This window comes from Aethina tumida, chromosome 3, assembly GCF_024364675.1.
Source record: "Aethina tumida isolate Nest 87 chromosome 3, icAetTumi1.1, whole genome shotgun sequence".
Taxonomy (NCBI): Eukaryota; Metazoa; Arthropoda; class Insecta; order Coleoptera; family Nitidulidae; genus Aethina; species Aethina tumida.
This window is the reverse complement of record NC_065437.1, coordinates 7482028-7496018: the sequence shown is the minus strand read 5'-3', so window position 1 is coordinate 7496018 and position 13991 is coordinate 7482028. Positions and strand designations below refer to the sequence as shown.

The 13991-nt window shown below is 33.0% G+C and overlaps 2 protein-coding genes and 1 pseudogene across 4 annotated transcripts; 1 reads left to right on the top strand and 2 right to left on the bottom strand.

Moving 5' to 3' along the window:
- Positions 1–1758: 1758 nt before the first annotated feature.
- Positions 1759–4614, bottom strand: LOC126264941 (cyclin-dependent kinase 5 activator 1-like). The gene is made up of 4 exons (XM_049964728.1): positions 4558–4614; positions 4297–4508; positions 2376–2697; positions 1759–2311 (listed from the first exon to the last, which is right to left on the bottom strand). Exons 1-3 carry the CDS (start codon positions 4559–4561, stop codon positions 2449–2451), a joined length of 465 nt encoding a protein of 154 aa, XP_049820685.1. The 5' UTR covers positions 4562–4614; the 3' UTR covers positions 1759–2311; positions 2376–2448.
- A 37-nt stretch (positions 4615–4651) lies between these two features.
- Positions 4652–10898, top strand: LOC109596905 (vesicular glutamate transporter 1). 3 transcript variants are annotated; one of them, XM_049965196.1, is made up of 8 exons: positions 4652–4769; positions 4825–5024; positions 5078–5320; positions 5372–5671; positions 6760–7039; positions 7094–7197; positions 7250–7335; positions 10607–10726. In XM_049965196.1, exons 1-7 carry the CDS (start codon positions 4766–4768, stop codon positions 7298–7300), a joined length of 1182 nt encoding a protein of 393 aa, XP_049821153.1. In that variant the 5' UTR covers positions 4652–4765; the 3' UTR covers positions 7301–7335; positions 10607–10726. The 3 variants fall into 3 exon arrangements, with proteins under 3 accessions (XP_049821153.1, XP_049821152.1, XP_049821154.1); XM_049965195.1 differs by having other exon boundaries at positions 7094–7335; positions 10607–10898; XM_049965197.1 differs by lacking the exon at positions 4652–4769 and having other exon boundaries at positions 4887–5024; positions 5100–5320; positions 7094–7335; positions 10607–10898.
- On the bottom strand, positions 10847–12431 carry LOC126265117 (2-hydroxyacyl-CoA lyase 1-like; annotated as a pseudogene).
- Between the last annotated feature and the right edge of the window lie 1560 nt (positions 12432–13991).

The window sequence follows — 13991 nt, the reverse complement described above, 5'->3', positions numbered from 1 at the left end:
TAATAAATTCCAACTTGTTGCAATGCCATACTGAGCTCAATAACTGGAATTCCAACGATTCCGAACACATATTCAATTCCATAAATTTATAAATTCAAATTATTCCTGTAATGTTGTCACGTGACATCTGTTAGATGATAGGTGAAACATATGCAAAGGTGTTATGAACGTTTAATCAAAATACAGACACCTATATGCATATCGTCGCTTAATCTATTTACTTCAAATAACAAAATGGCATGTAAATATCTCAAAAAGTATTTTATGACATACCTGATCTTTTAAAGCTTGCGCCAAAACAGTATTTCCATCTACATCAGCCATTTTTCGATATTCTCAATAGGTTAATACCAAGCAAAAAACAAACAACAGGTTGACACAGTGGTCGACAGTAAACTGGGATCAATGTTTACGCGGTTTAGATTGTTGTTGAACGTTGAACTGTTTTATCGAGATTTTTCAAATTGGACTAAAAATAACATAAAATAAACAATATTGCAATAAAAGGATTTTGATTAGTTCTAAAAAATATAGCAAAATGAGAAATAAAACACATATTTGTTTATACCTACATTTATTTATCCAACGATAATCTTTCAAAATCACTTGACAATATCAATCACAACAATATCCAGAACATAAATCGTTAAAAATTAATGAAAAACTTCAGAATCGTCGATTCGTATTTATCACCGTGCTACTACAAATTTTATTTGAAAAATCAATTACGTACAAATTTACAAAATTTAACATAACATAACATGGAAAACATAATAAACAAAAACAGACAGATTTTTAGAGCACATTATTTTAATACCACATAATCCGATTTCACTCCATGCATATAATATTCGTCCTAGTTAGCTTGTAAGAAAAGGTTACACTATCGAATAATTGTTAGATAGATTAGTTAATTTTATGTAAATTCATTTAGAAAATTCTTAACTATACGTCCCGGTTTCATGTCACCGAAATTTGTGGTTAAGTTTTTTTCGTAAACCCAAACGTTTTGTTTTTATTTTTTGTTCTAAATTCTTATTTACTAAAACGGGTATTTATCCATTGTGTTTTAGGGTTAACTACCCTACAAAGTAATTGCACAACTCCCGACCATTTTATAACTCCTAAATTTATTTATGTCTACAAAACTTTCTATAAATTTTTCACTAATACTGGATTTTCGAAAGAAAATCATCAATTAAATAAATCCCAATTTGATTGGATAGAGAACGAAAACAACGGCCTCAAATTACTCTAAACAAATAATATCGCGCTTTATTTTTGAGTTGTTAACAAATTTATTTACAGTCTTTTATGATAAAGTGAAAATCCGTAGAAAGTAGAATTTCTGTAAGTTAATTTAAGAAAAAAAGCGCCTGCGCCACAATATCCAGTTCTCAATCGTTTCAAGTAATCTGAGTCCCAAACTGAAAATTTAACGCGTCTCACGATATTAATTTACAATGCAATAATATCAATAATAATCATTTTTCACGATCCATTTTTATCGAACTAAAATCCACAGTTAAACGACTATGAACACAATTATTTTTTTTTATACCACCCCGTACGAAATTCTCACAAAACTATCCTAGATAATGTTTATATTATATATACAACTCAGTCGGATTAGAATTTTTTCCTCGTCGACGGAGTCACAAACGTGAAAACAAATCCAATCAAATAATTTTATAGTTCTACCGTTTCAACAATCACGCCTTAAAAAAATTAAATTTTTGATGCCCGATTATCTGGTGACAATGAAAATCATCGAGCTGCGGTCATTTATTTTTTCTTTTTTTTTCTGTTTTTTCTATACTTTTAAGAATTTACTACATTTTTTCATAAGGAGTTTTGAAAAGAACGATCGACCAAAGTGATAAACATTTCAAATATTAACGTTACATAAGGTGGGACAAATATCCATTGTATATTACCAAATAATATTTACATAATTTAAATATTTGAAATGTTCGAACGAGAAGATTTTTCAATGTCAACGATCTCAATTTCAATACTGAAATAATCTTAATGATTCGTTCTTCACAAGCCATATTTTTAAAATCGTTTGATCCTTTTCTCAAACCGTGTATTCAATTTAACATATCTTTTAAGTAGTAGTCGCTAATCCGATACGACGGGGATGTTTTCTTTTTAGGAGAGTGTGGCAGTTACACTTCGCAGGGAACGGTCGGCGTCTCGGTCAGCTTGAGCTTAACCACGGTTAGCTCTTTATGTCAAGCGGTCGCGGATCCTGTGTTGCAAGCGGCCACCGGAACTGTTTGACATCCCATTGCAGCGACGTTGTTTCCTACATAACAAAAACGACAATTGTTAGGCGGGTTTCGAGTTGCGAGTTGCGATTGTCGCCATACCTACTATGCTACCAACACCACATGTCTTCAGTTCGGTGAAGATCTCGGTGAAATAGGAAGGTTCGGCATTTATTCAGAGCATGTTTGAGGACAATCGGTTCACGATTTCGAGACACCTGTCCCAGAACTTGTCCTTGGAATCCTCGACGAGGAACGGCTTCAGAGGGTAGGAGATCTCGTTGCCCATATAGGAATAACTGAGGTAAAGACATATCAGCACCACCGCCTGCAGATCTTGTTCGCAGTCTATGTCTTCGTCCACCAGTTCGCGCACCAACATGTAGACAAAGACCACGTTTGCTGGGTTTATGAAAGCGACATCCTAAAACAAATTGAATCCATATTGAAATTCGATAAAACGTTCGACCATGATATAACTTTTATTAAAATTAATGCGATTTTAGTATTTTGCCCCTTTTTGAGTAAGGGTTCTTCAATTATATCGAAGTGTCTCAATCTTGAATAATACATGATCCTGTTGCGGGCGACGTTGCATGCTCTTGGACGTTGTGCAGTGCATCGATCGAATATCGCAACGACCCAATTCGTTTTTGAACTTGATCACCGTCCAGGATCACAGAACCGAGAACCGAGTTTGCAGATTGCAACCGACGTTGTCGATGTAGTTTTAACCTGTTGTCTCCTCGGATGCGTAAATTATCGAATAGAACGTACGACGCAAGTTTGGTCAGCTTGGAGGAGGTCCATACACGCGATGTACTTACGTGCGTCTTAAATAAAACGTTCAAGTAATATTCGATTTGTTTTATCTTTTAAGTCTTCTCAATTTCACTGATGTTGGCGCATCCGCCATTTTTAAAAATAACTAAACCCTCTCATTTAGTGGAGATCCACAAAATCGCATAACAAACATGACAACACGATCAATTTTATTGACCTCCTCCTATATATTTTTTTTTTACTTTCAGCTTTTGCAGCGTTGCAACGAGACCGTGCAGTTACGGTTTTAGCGCGTCCGGTGGACCAATTATGATCTAATTCGATTTAATCGAGACCTGGATTCGATATCAAAGGGCAACCGTAAATAATTGATAAATGGATCAAGTCGCTGCCTTATCCATTTAACTTTAATCCGTTTATTTTTAATCGAAATCTTTTTCTAGTTTCATTTAAATTCAGCTATTTCAACTAATTTTTTGTGATTTACGCCGATAGATACATAAAAGACCCTTTCAATTATTTTATGGCAAAATAAATTGCATTTCGCATCGACATAACATATGACATATGACTGGCTACATACTATCAACTATTATGAACGTGGAATGATTTTTCAAGTGGGTGGCGAACAAATACTGAAACGATAAAGATAAATTCCACTATGCCGGTTAATTGGCCAATAAATGTCAGCATTACGTTAGATGTAACACAAGCATTATCCGATTACACACTACATTTGTTTAATTGAAATTCACATAATCAATTTCGTATGTTAATTACGAACATCAACAACAAGTTTGTTGCTAAATTATGATTAATGCAAGTGTTATGTGAAAACAACAAAATCATTTTTATGTATGGCACGCAATAAAGGAACCATTTTAACAACAAATATGTCATTACTGATTATTCTCGTCCCAGATTGTAAAGGGGGCATAAGAAAATCGATAGAAAACAGCACACAACACTTTGGTGCCAGTTATTATTGTTCAATAAATATTTGGCGAAAGGTAAACGTCTCATACGAATATGTAAAGTTCATTTAATACAATCATTATGCACAAACAAAATACTCTGCGAAAAACCCCCCAGATATCGATAATATAATGTAACCGTATCCGTAACCATCTAAAACCTGCCCCTGCTCTGTTTCGGACCATTCCGCCTTTGCAAAAATAACCCTTAATAAAAATGCAAAAAATATTACATCTTATTGATACATATACAATTGAAAACTTACTTCGTCCCCCGCTTCTCTTGTTTTGGTAGTTTTGGTGGTGTCGGGGAGACATTCGGAAGGCGCCACTGTAGGTCTATCATCGAATTCAGGGACTTGTCGTGGTGTAGACATTGTCAAAGCGCTAATCGATATTTTCACTCTCAGTACATAATTGGTGAACGTCGTCATGAAGATTAGCACACCAATCCATACTCTAAATGGTACTTTGAAAGCTGGAAATCAATGTTTTGATGAAAATGTTATAAGAAATTAGCTGTTTACCCATTTTAGACAGTATTGGAAGTCACATCAGATGAAGGAGTTTGAGTTTAGTAAAATTAAATTGACAATAATGTCGAATAAAAAAAATCTCCAAGGTTACCAATTTGTCAAAATTTAGTCTAACGTTATATACACATTTTTTTGATAGTTTCGAACTTTATTTTTACTCATTTTGTATATTTTTACAAAATCTAAACAGCAAAAAGTTATGCGTAAGTTATCTGTCTCGTCCAAAGTCTGAATTACGGTAATGTTTATTGTAATCAGATATACCGTTTCGATTTTGGATTGGAGTTATCATCTTCATGACGACCTACACTAATTACGTTATGAGAGTGAACATATCGATCAGCGCTTTAGCAATGATGACTCCTAAAGAGAGTGAGAATGCACAGAACAAAACAGAAGTCAAAACATCCGATTGCATCGTAGAAAAAAAAGAGCGAATCAAAAAAGAATACCACGAAGTAAGATTTTCTGTTAAACAGTTGTACAGCTTAGTCTGATTTCTTTTAATTAGTCGGACATATTTCCAAGAGCAGAATGGACTGAAACCCAGCAAGGACAGGTTTTGGCGGGTTACGGTTACGGTTATATGATCTTCTCTATTCCCGGAGGCTTCCTCGCCGAATACTTTGGTCCGTGGAAAACAATATTTTGGTCCACATTGGGATCCATCTTTGCAACTCTTCTTTGCGTCCCCGCAAACCTGGTCCATTGGTCGGCGGTGATGCTCGTCAGGGTTCTTATAGGAATGCTAGGCGTATATATTTATATATATATATTTATATATAAATAATACATTATTTTGTAGGGAGTTCATTATCCTGCCCTGCAAAATGTAATATCTCATTGGTCACCTCCGAAGGAAAAGGGCAAGTTTATGAGTGCGATGTTTGGTAACACAATGGGAACTGTCATGACTTTTGCTGTGGTTGGAGCAATTTCTGACGTCGCAAATTGGGTATGGGGCTTTGTGTTTGTTGCTAGTTTTGCCAGTTTATACTTGATCCTAGTTGCAATTGTTTTGTCTGATTCTCCCGAGAAAAGTCGGTGGTGTTCGGAAGAAGAAAAGGAGTACATCAGTTCACAACTGCCACCACCGAAAAGAAAGGTAAGGAAATTTATGTATCATATGTAGAGCAACTTATTTGACAGTCTTTTTGTATAGATTTTCCTATCAATTTCTTCTCACAGGTTTTCCATTGGATTGAGGTCTGGGTTTTGTGCTGGCCAAGGCATGACACGTACTGCTTGAGAAGCGAACCATTCTTTAACAAACTTAGACAATTGTTTCGATCGTTCTCGTGCTGGAAGGTTCAACTTTACTTTCAGCAAATGGAAGCATATGATTCTACGGAATATCATGATAAACAAAACGATCCATTATTCCGTCTAACTTAAACAGTGGGTCCATGCCAAACCCAGAAAAACATCCCCAAACCAAAACACCTCCTCCACCATGCCTCGCACTGGGTCTCGTGTACTTGTGATTATACATTTCATTACTTGTTCCTCTCGCCTATAATGTGCCATCAGACTTGAATAATTGGAGCCGACTTTCATCGGAAAATAAAATTGTTTTCTATTCTGTCCAGTTCACATGTTCTCTTGCAAAAAGTAGCTTCTGTAGTTTGCAGAAATGAAGTGCTTTTTTGCTGATTGTCTACCATAGAGACCTGCTCCTTTCAGTCTGCGTTTTATGATACTCAGTATTATCCGCAGCTCTACTAATTTTCGGAACTCCTTCCATTGTATTTCTTCTGTTAAAATTGGAATTCGTTTTCGAAATAATCAATTTGTTTAAATTTAAATCTACTTCAATTTTACTCTGCTTTTCACCATTCCGGAACTTGTCTTTGTTGTTTAATTTGTATGGATAAATGGTCACTTCTAGACATTTTTAACTTTAAGGAACGATGTCGGACACAGAAATAAATTATAAAATCAATTGTATTGAATATAGGGTTTGATTGATTTACTTATGAAACCTTCCCGAACTAAAATGTTGCATAAAAATTATGTAAATAGATATTCGTATATAAATTGGGGTACGAAATGTTTAGGCACTTATTAATTATAAAATTAATTAATTTCTTTTAATAAAATGGTTGTTTTTTAATTTGTTGTTCTACATATGAACGATAGTGTATATATATATATATATATATATATATATATTGATTGCTATATTATTTGCAGTTGATAGCCCCCTACAAGGATATTTTGACCTCGCGACCATTTTGGGGATTAGCAATTTGTCATTTAGCTAATTTATGGGGATTGTTTGTCCTTTTGACTTCAGTTCCAAAATTTTTTAATGATTATTTGGATTTTTCTTTAAAAGAATCTGGTGCTCTTTCAGCAGCTCCCCATATTGTACGTCTTTTAGCCGGATTCCTATATGGATGTGTAAACGACTTTTTCACCAAACGAGCATATTGTTCCATGACCATACAAAGGAAAGGTTTTGTGGTATTTTGTAAGTTGTACTAAATTTTTCACATTTTTTTTTTAATTCGTTAATTATTTTAAGCTCATTTGTTGCCCAGTTTATGTATGTTTGCCATGATGTTCATAGGATGTAATGCATATGTGGGCACAGTGCTACTCTGTATGACTCTGTTCTTCAACGCAGCGGTAGTTTGCACTACAATTTATAATCCGCAAGATTTGGCACCAAACTTTGCAGGAACCATTTTTGGCATTATCAGTACAATTGGAGGAATATCACAATTTTTAGTACCGGTTACAACTGCTGCCATTACTGAGGGTGGAGTAAGTGTCCATTAAGAGCGGCGTCTCCCTGTGTTAAATTCCCTATACAAACGCCGCCGACGACTTGGAGCAAATCTCAAAAACTACGCAATCAATCTATTTCAAATTTTGGGTGTGGATTAACAAATGTTTGATCTTTGACATGACATAGTTTTAAAGTCGTAATTTTATTTAATAACAAAGTTATTGATGGTCAAACTTAGGTCATTTTCTACCATTTTTGTACAGCAAATAACTCAAAAAATAAAGAATATTTTGGTAAATGAAATATGTCATGTCAAAGCTTAGATATTTAACAAGACTGTACAGTGACAATTTTCCGAGAAAAATATTGCGTTTTTTAGATTTGCTCCAAATTAGCAAAATAATAAAATTTCATACGTAAACCGAATAATCATAGAAATCTGTAAGTATAAGTGATTGTGGCGGAGGAAGGGGGGTATGTCATGTGTTCGACTCATTATTCATAGATGGCCTATTGACTGGACGTATTCAGGGAAATTTGTACATTTTTATACCAGTTATTATAGCAATAAAATTTAAAAACTCTTTGATTCATAATACTACTAATGTCACAATTACAAAGTGGCCATATGTAAGAAAGCCATTGACAAGTGAGTCTGTATCACAGAAGAAATTCAAAAATAATATATATTTTTTTTAAAAATATTGATAATTGATTATTCATCATTAATCAAATTTATGTGATGTAAATATATATTTTAAACTCATTTTTTAAATAGTTATCAAATTATTAAAATAGTAAATTTTTAACCTGGAAATCTAAACAGGAAATTCGGCTTATTGTTCAATATAATATAATACAATAAAATTTTCATTATCTGATAAATTAAAATCAAAACAGTTTTTATATACAATATTTTTTGATGTATAATTACAGTAAACTAATGCGTAAACTTTGTAATTTGAATGAAATTTATAGGAATTTAACGTAGTGAAACAAATTATTTTAAAAATTAATATTTTATTAAATTGACATTTTTTTGTCCTCTTTTCCCGCGTTTCTCTGATGTAGGGTGGATCAAAACATTTTAAATTTCACCCTCTTCTATTTAATAGTATCTCTTATCCTAGGCAATTAAAATAGAATCTTTCTAATTTCGAAAGCATTTTGTTATTCCAAAAATTCGTCTTTATGAATTACTTCAACGAGAAGTTTATTTTTTGGACCTGAATATACAATAAAATATAGCATAGATTAGTTCCAATAATATTTAATTGAAAATAATATTCTATAAGTTCTATATTATAATCGTCTCATAAGAACACTTGACTTCCACAATTTCGTCTTCAGAAATAATTCCTGAAAATATAAAAATTTAATTATAAAAATACACAATATAATTTATAAATATCCATGAAGAACATCTAAAAATAAACCAGCAGGCTTTACAATTTTATTGCATTCTTCTTCAATTTTTTATATTGCTACCGAATCATTAATTTTCCTGTAATTCGTAGCTTCTGTAGAAAAATTATTAATTTTTTTAACTATATTGACACAAGATTCTTTTAATTTTAACGTCTCCTAAATTAGAAGCAGTAAGCCGATGCATTTATTAATAATAATATGGGTTGTTAAATTGCCAATTGCTTTTTCATTTATTTAAATTGTTCTTTTTTAGTAATTTTGATCTAATATCTCATTTAAAATAAATTGTGAACATTGGGTAGATTCGTTATACTTCTCATCTCGTTCTAAAAGATTATCCACAATATATGATCCTATTTTCTTCAGTTTCCTGTTTCTTAGTTCCAGTAAATGTAAACTTTTGATTTTTTCTTAGACTAAGAAGCAAATCTACGCGTTTTTGGCATTTTCTAAGATTAATATTTCTTTTACTTTATTATTGTATACTATAATATATAATCGTACATGCTTCTTTGATTTTAAATTTCATATTAAAATTATGTGTCACTTGATTTTCCAATTTTATAAAGTCTAAGTTAATTTAACTACACAATACAAAATAGTTCAAAGACAAGTTATGTAACAACACGAAAAAATAATAGAAATAATTCAAGAATATTAGGTGAGCCAATAATATGAACGAAAAAACTATCATATTTATTTTAAATACACTAAAGTCGATTTGAAATGAACATAATACATTCTTCATCTTTATTCATAATTTCACGAGGAGAAAAACTAACAACAAACAATGAACACGGAATACAAATCCATCCAGACGCTTCCAATGGAAACCAAAAATATGAAATAATATCAAAATTATGACAGATACAAGTAAAAATTAATTAATTAATTGATGACATGAATTAACAAATATACATAATACATACGAAACAATAATACAGCAATATAAAAACTAAAATTGAATAAAAAACTTACCTTTAAAAGTTTATAACAAATTACACTTTGTCTGATGACTAAAATAAGACTAATTTGTTCCTCTGTTTGAAACTGATGTTTCTTCAACCACCAAAACTGAAGTAAAATTTCTAAGTCAAGTACTACCCAAACAGAAAAAATCCATTTGTTTTGTTATTACATTTCACTTAAATTTCGACCCAAAAAATTACACGCAGGTTACATGCACTAATTTGTGTAACTCATCACTTTGAGGATGCGACAGTAAGAGTTTGAAGTAAATACAAATTCAGAGCTAGGGTCACTATTAACTTTGAGATCATTTTTTTAATTAATAATAGATTTTAAATCGGCTTCCGTATTTGTATAACGTATTTATTATATTTGTTTATATGATAACATGTGATTGGTTTACAACTAACTATACGACAAAATATCACAAAACTTATTAGCACTAAAAAAAGTTAATAACTGTATACGTTATTATATTTTTAATATATATTATTGTATTATATATTAATTTTATATAATTTTTATTAATAAAAATATAGTAAAATTTCACAAAAAAGAAAATATCACAAAACTTATTAGTTTTGTATTATATATATTATTGTATTATATATTAATTTTATATAATTTTTATTAATAAAAATATATTAAGAATTCATTACTATTATAAATTTCATAATCTATTTACAACCAGTAAATTCACTATATGTATGGGATCTCAAGTGCGGTCCTGTTCCATGCAAAAAAAATTGCAGACGAACATTTTAGAACCGAATGTTTGTTTGATTTCGTGGCGGCACCACATTACGGGCTGTGTTTTGTTTTGCATCCTTTTCTGGCCGAAAGTGCGATTCCTTGTCTAGTAAACGCCGCTCTTAAAGTTTTTCTCTTTCTTATATAATTGTCTTTTAGAATACAATGGATGAATGGAGATGGGTATTTGTCTTGGCGGGTTCCATTTTCCTGGTTGGAGGTCTAGCTTTTATTTTTATGGGATCAAGTGAAAAGCAGCCTTGGAATGAACCTAAGGAAACAACATTATAAAACATTTTTGTTTATTGCTTATTGCTTATATTATAATTTTTGTTCTGAAATAGTGCACTAATAATTCTTCCTATACTGGACGCTTTATATCAATAACATCAACATATGTATTTGTAACAACTTTAATTTTTAATTTAACAAGAATAAAAAAGTAACATGAACAATGGCATGAAACAATCACAATTTAGATTCTGTTAACCAATTGAAAGCTTGTGGTTTTCTGTCAGCTGTCGGACTGATTATAACGTTGATAACACTAGGACCATCTGCAATTTTCAATGATTCTCTGACAGCGTTTTGAAGCTCCGGAATTGTTTTACACAAAAATATATTTTTGTCAAACAAATTGTTGTTGTTTTCGTATCTTGTACTGTATGACAAACTCGTGGGGGGAGTCCTGAAAATAATAGGTATTAAAAAATATCAAATCGTCATTTGACAAACTTACATCTTTGTTATGTCCTTGACACCCGATGATTCTTGAATTTCTTTGTAAGAATCACCGTCCATTCCACTGTAGATGCCGGAATTGTTAACGATCACGATTATAATGGGTAATTTGTAACGCACCATGGTCTCAACTTCCATGCCAGAAAAACCAAATGCTGAATCTCCTTCCACACAAATCACTTTGTTGTTTCATAATGTCTGCAATAGAGAGCTGCTGCGATCGCAAATCCTGGTCCAACCTGTAAATAAAGTTTACTGATAAAGATAAAAGAAAGGAAAGGTTGAAATTGTATAAAAACATACACCCATTGTTCCGAAAGTTCCAGCATCCAATCTATGTCTTGGTAAATTATTAGGCAACATAGATCTTCCAATATCCATAATGTTGGCACCTTCGCTGACAATAATACAGTCCTTGGGTAAAAGTTCATATCAGTGTTTGAAAACAGCATAGTAATTCAATGGACTGGACACATCAGTTGCCATAGCTTCAACAGCTTTCTTGTTTTCGTCACATTTTCTGCATAACATCTTCCACCATTCGCTGCTACTGGTAAAATTGTATCCCTTTTTCTCTAATCCCGCAGAGATCTGCTCAACAGCAGTCTTAACATCGCTCTGGATACCTACAGCAACTCTAACACTATTATGAATTTCCTATGGGCATAAATCAATTTGTATAAATTTGGTGTCGGGTGCGTAACGTCTGCCGAAATGCAAAATCCAGTTGAGCCTCGCGCCTAAAAGCAATACAACATCGGCTTTGAGCATAGCTGTGGATCTGGCAGAGGAAACGCTTTTAGGGGATTCATCTGGGACCACTCCTTTACCCATTGGTGTAGGTAAAAATGGCAGATTGGTCTTTTCTATTGGCTGTCTGATTTGTTTTTCGGCTCTGGAGTAGGCAGCACCTTTGCCGACAATCACTAACAGTCTTTGAGCCGTTATCAACAATTCGACAGCCTTTTCTATTTGCTGCGGATCGGGATAGATCAGTAGAACGGGAGCAGGTTGTACGATATAGAGGATAGTATCTTCAGAAGTTGCGTGCGCCGAGTAGATTGGCCGGAAAATTTAGATACGCAACACCAGGACGTCCAGATTTTGCGTATCTGATCGCATTCTCAACGTTTTGTGGGATCAATTGGACACTTGGAGGACGGGCCGAATATTTAGAATAGAGACGTGCCAACTCTACCTGGTTACATTCCTGGAAACCTCCTATACCTAAAATTTTGAACATCTGTAATTTTGAAATTTGAAACAGCCGTATACGGTCACATTCTGTCTGTATTACCGTGCACTGCCGACTCCCCACCACATCATAAGATTCAAATTTTATTTTGTTTAAAACATTTTTAAATATTGATAGTGTTTGGTAAAGGGTTTTTCATGTAAACTTATTTTTTACCACAAATCAAATAAATTTTGTTTTTAAAGAGGCCAATTATTGGCCGAGAGACGGATTTCGACGAATCGATAATCACACAAACAGGAACTACTGTTGAGATGTTATCAAGCGTGGTTTGATAGTGCCCAAAATCAAAGACACCCGGTACCTAGGATGTCGAAGAGGCACAAATAAAAAATCGGTCCCGTCTTGTACCACCTTTGACCACTTAGCAACGACTACAGTAATGTAGAGAACGACAACATTGGAATGCGAAATGGCATCAAGTCGTCTTCTCTGACGAATCCTGATTCTGCTTGGGTGGTCATGACCGGCGAAAAAGAGTCAGACGACGTCGGGGAGAAACATGTCAACCTCAGTCTGATGTTGAGCGACATGTACTCTCGGATGCATAAGTGGTCTGCCACTTTCCTGACGTCAGGCCGTTACGGTCACATTCTGTCTGTATTACCGTGCACTGCCGACTCCCCACCACATCGTAAGATGCGATTCCCAAATGTGTTGTCAATTCAATGCGAACCTTCACAGCAATCACATCACGAATGTGCATCCGATAGTACCAAACCGACAAACAACAGAAAACCTAGTAGAACGCCCCCAAACTTTGATATCAACAAAGGTATACAACATTGGGGACAGCAAAAACATTACAAAATTACTTATAAACATATTCTCCTAATTTTATTTCTTACCGAAACATTTAGTTCTCTAGCTATTTCTGAAATATTTTTCCCTGTTCCTTAAAAAAAAAATATTCTCAAACGTTTTTCTTCGTCTAAATTCATTTTATGCGTGACATGATTGCTGCGAAGGTTCGCATTGAATTGACAACACATTTGGGAATTGCATCTTACGATGTGGTGGGGAGTCGGCAGTGCACGGTAATACAGACAGAATGTGATCGTATACGGCCTCAAAGACTATATACACTTATAGATTGCTAACTCTGTAGTAAATTTTGGTAACCAAATAAACGTGGACAGCGCCATCTATTGGGACTGAACAGTTCTAAAATAACCCGCCAAGTATTAGGGGAATCCCATAGGTCTAGGTTTATATTAATTTTTTATTTTTATTTATTAAAATAATATTTTTAATAAAAAACTCAGACTATTAATATACATTTTTTATTTTTTCATTTTTAAACATTTAGTAAAAGCTTTATTTGCTAAATTGTCTAAATTCTTATGCCTACTATCTTTTCCTTTTAATAAATTATTTATAGTTTTTATATAATAAAATAAACAAATATTTATTACAATTTTATAAAAAAACAATTTTAAATTTTTATGCCTCGTACAAAATAAAGTTTCTACTTCCGAATTTCTTGTTTGAACACATTTTAATATAATTTTTTTTAAATGAATTTTATGAATTATGTTTAGAAGGATG

Bases quoted from the DNA above. Each gene is read 5' to 3' on its own strand.
- LOC126264941 (XM_049964728.1), bottom strand. The intron at 2,698-4,296 runs GTAAGTTTTCAA...AATTTGTTTTAG, and splicing joins CAAGAGAAGCGGGGGACGAA to GATGTCGCTTTCATAAACCC.
- LOC109596905 (XM_049965195.1), top strand. The intron at 5,025-5,077 runs GTAAGATTTTCT...TCTTTTAATTAG, and splicing joins TCAAAAAAGAATACCACGAA to TCGGACATATTTCCAAGAGC. The intron at 5,672-6,759 runs GTAAGGAAATTT...TATTATTTGCAG, and splicing joins TGCCACCACCGAAAAGAAAG to TTGATAGCCCCCTACAAGGA.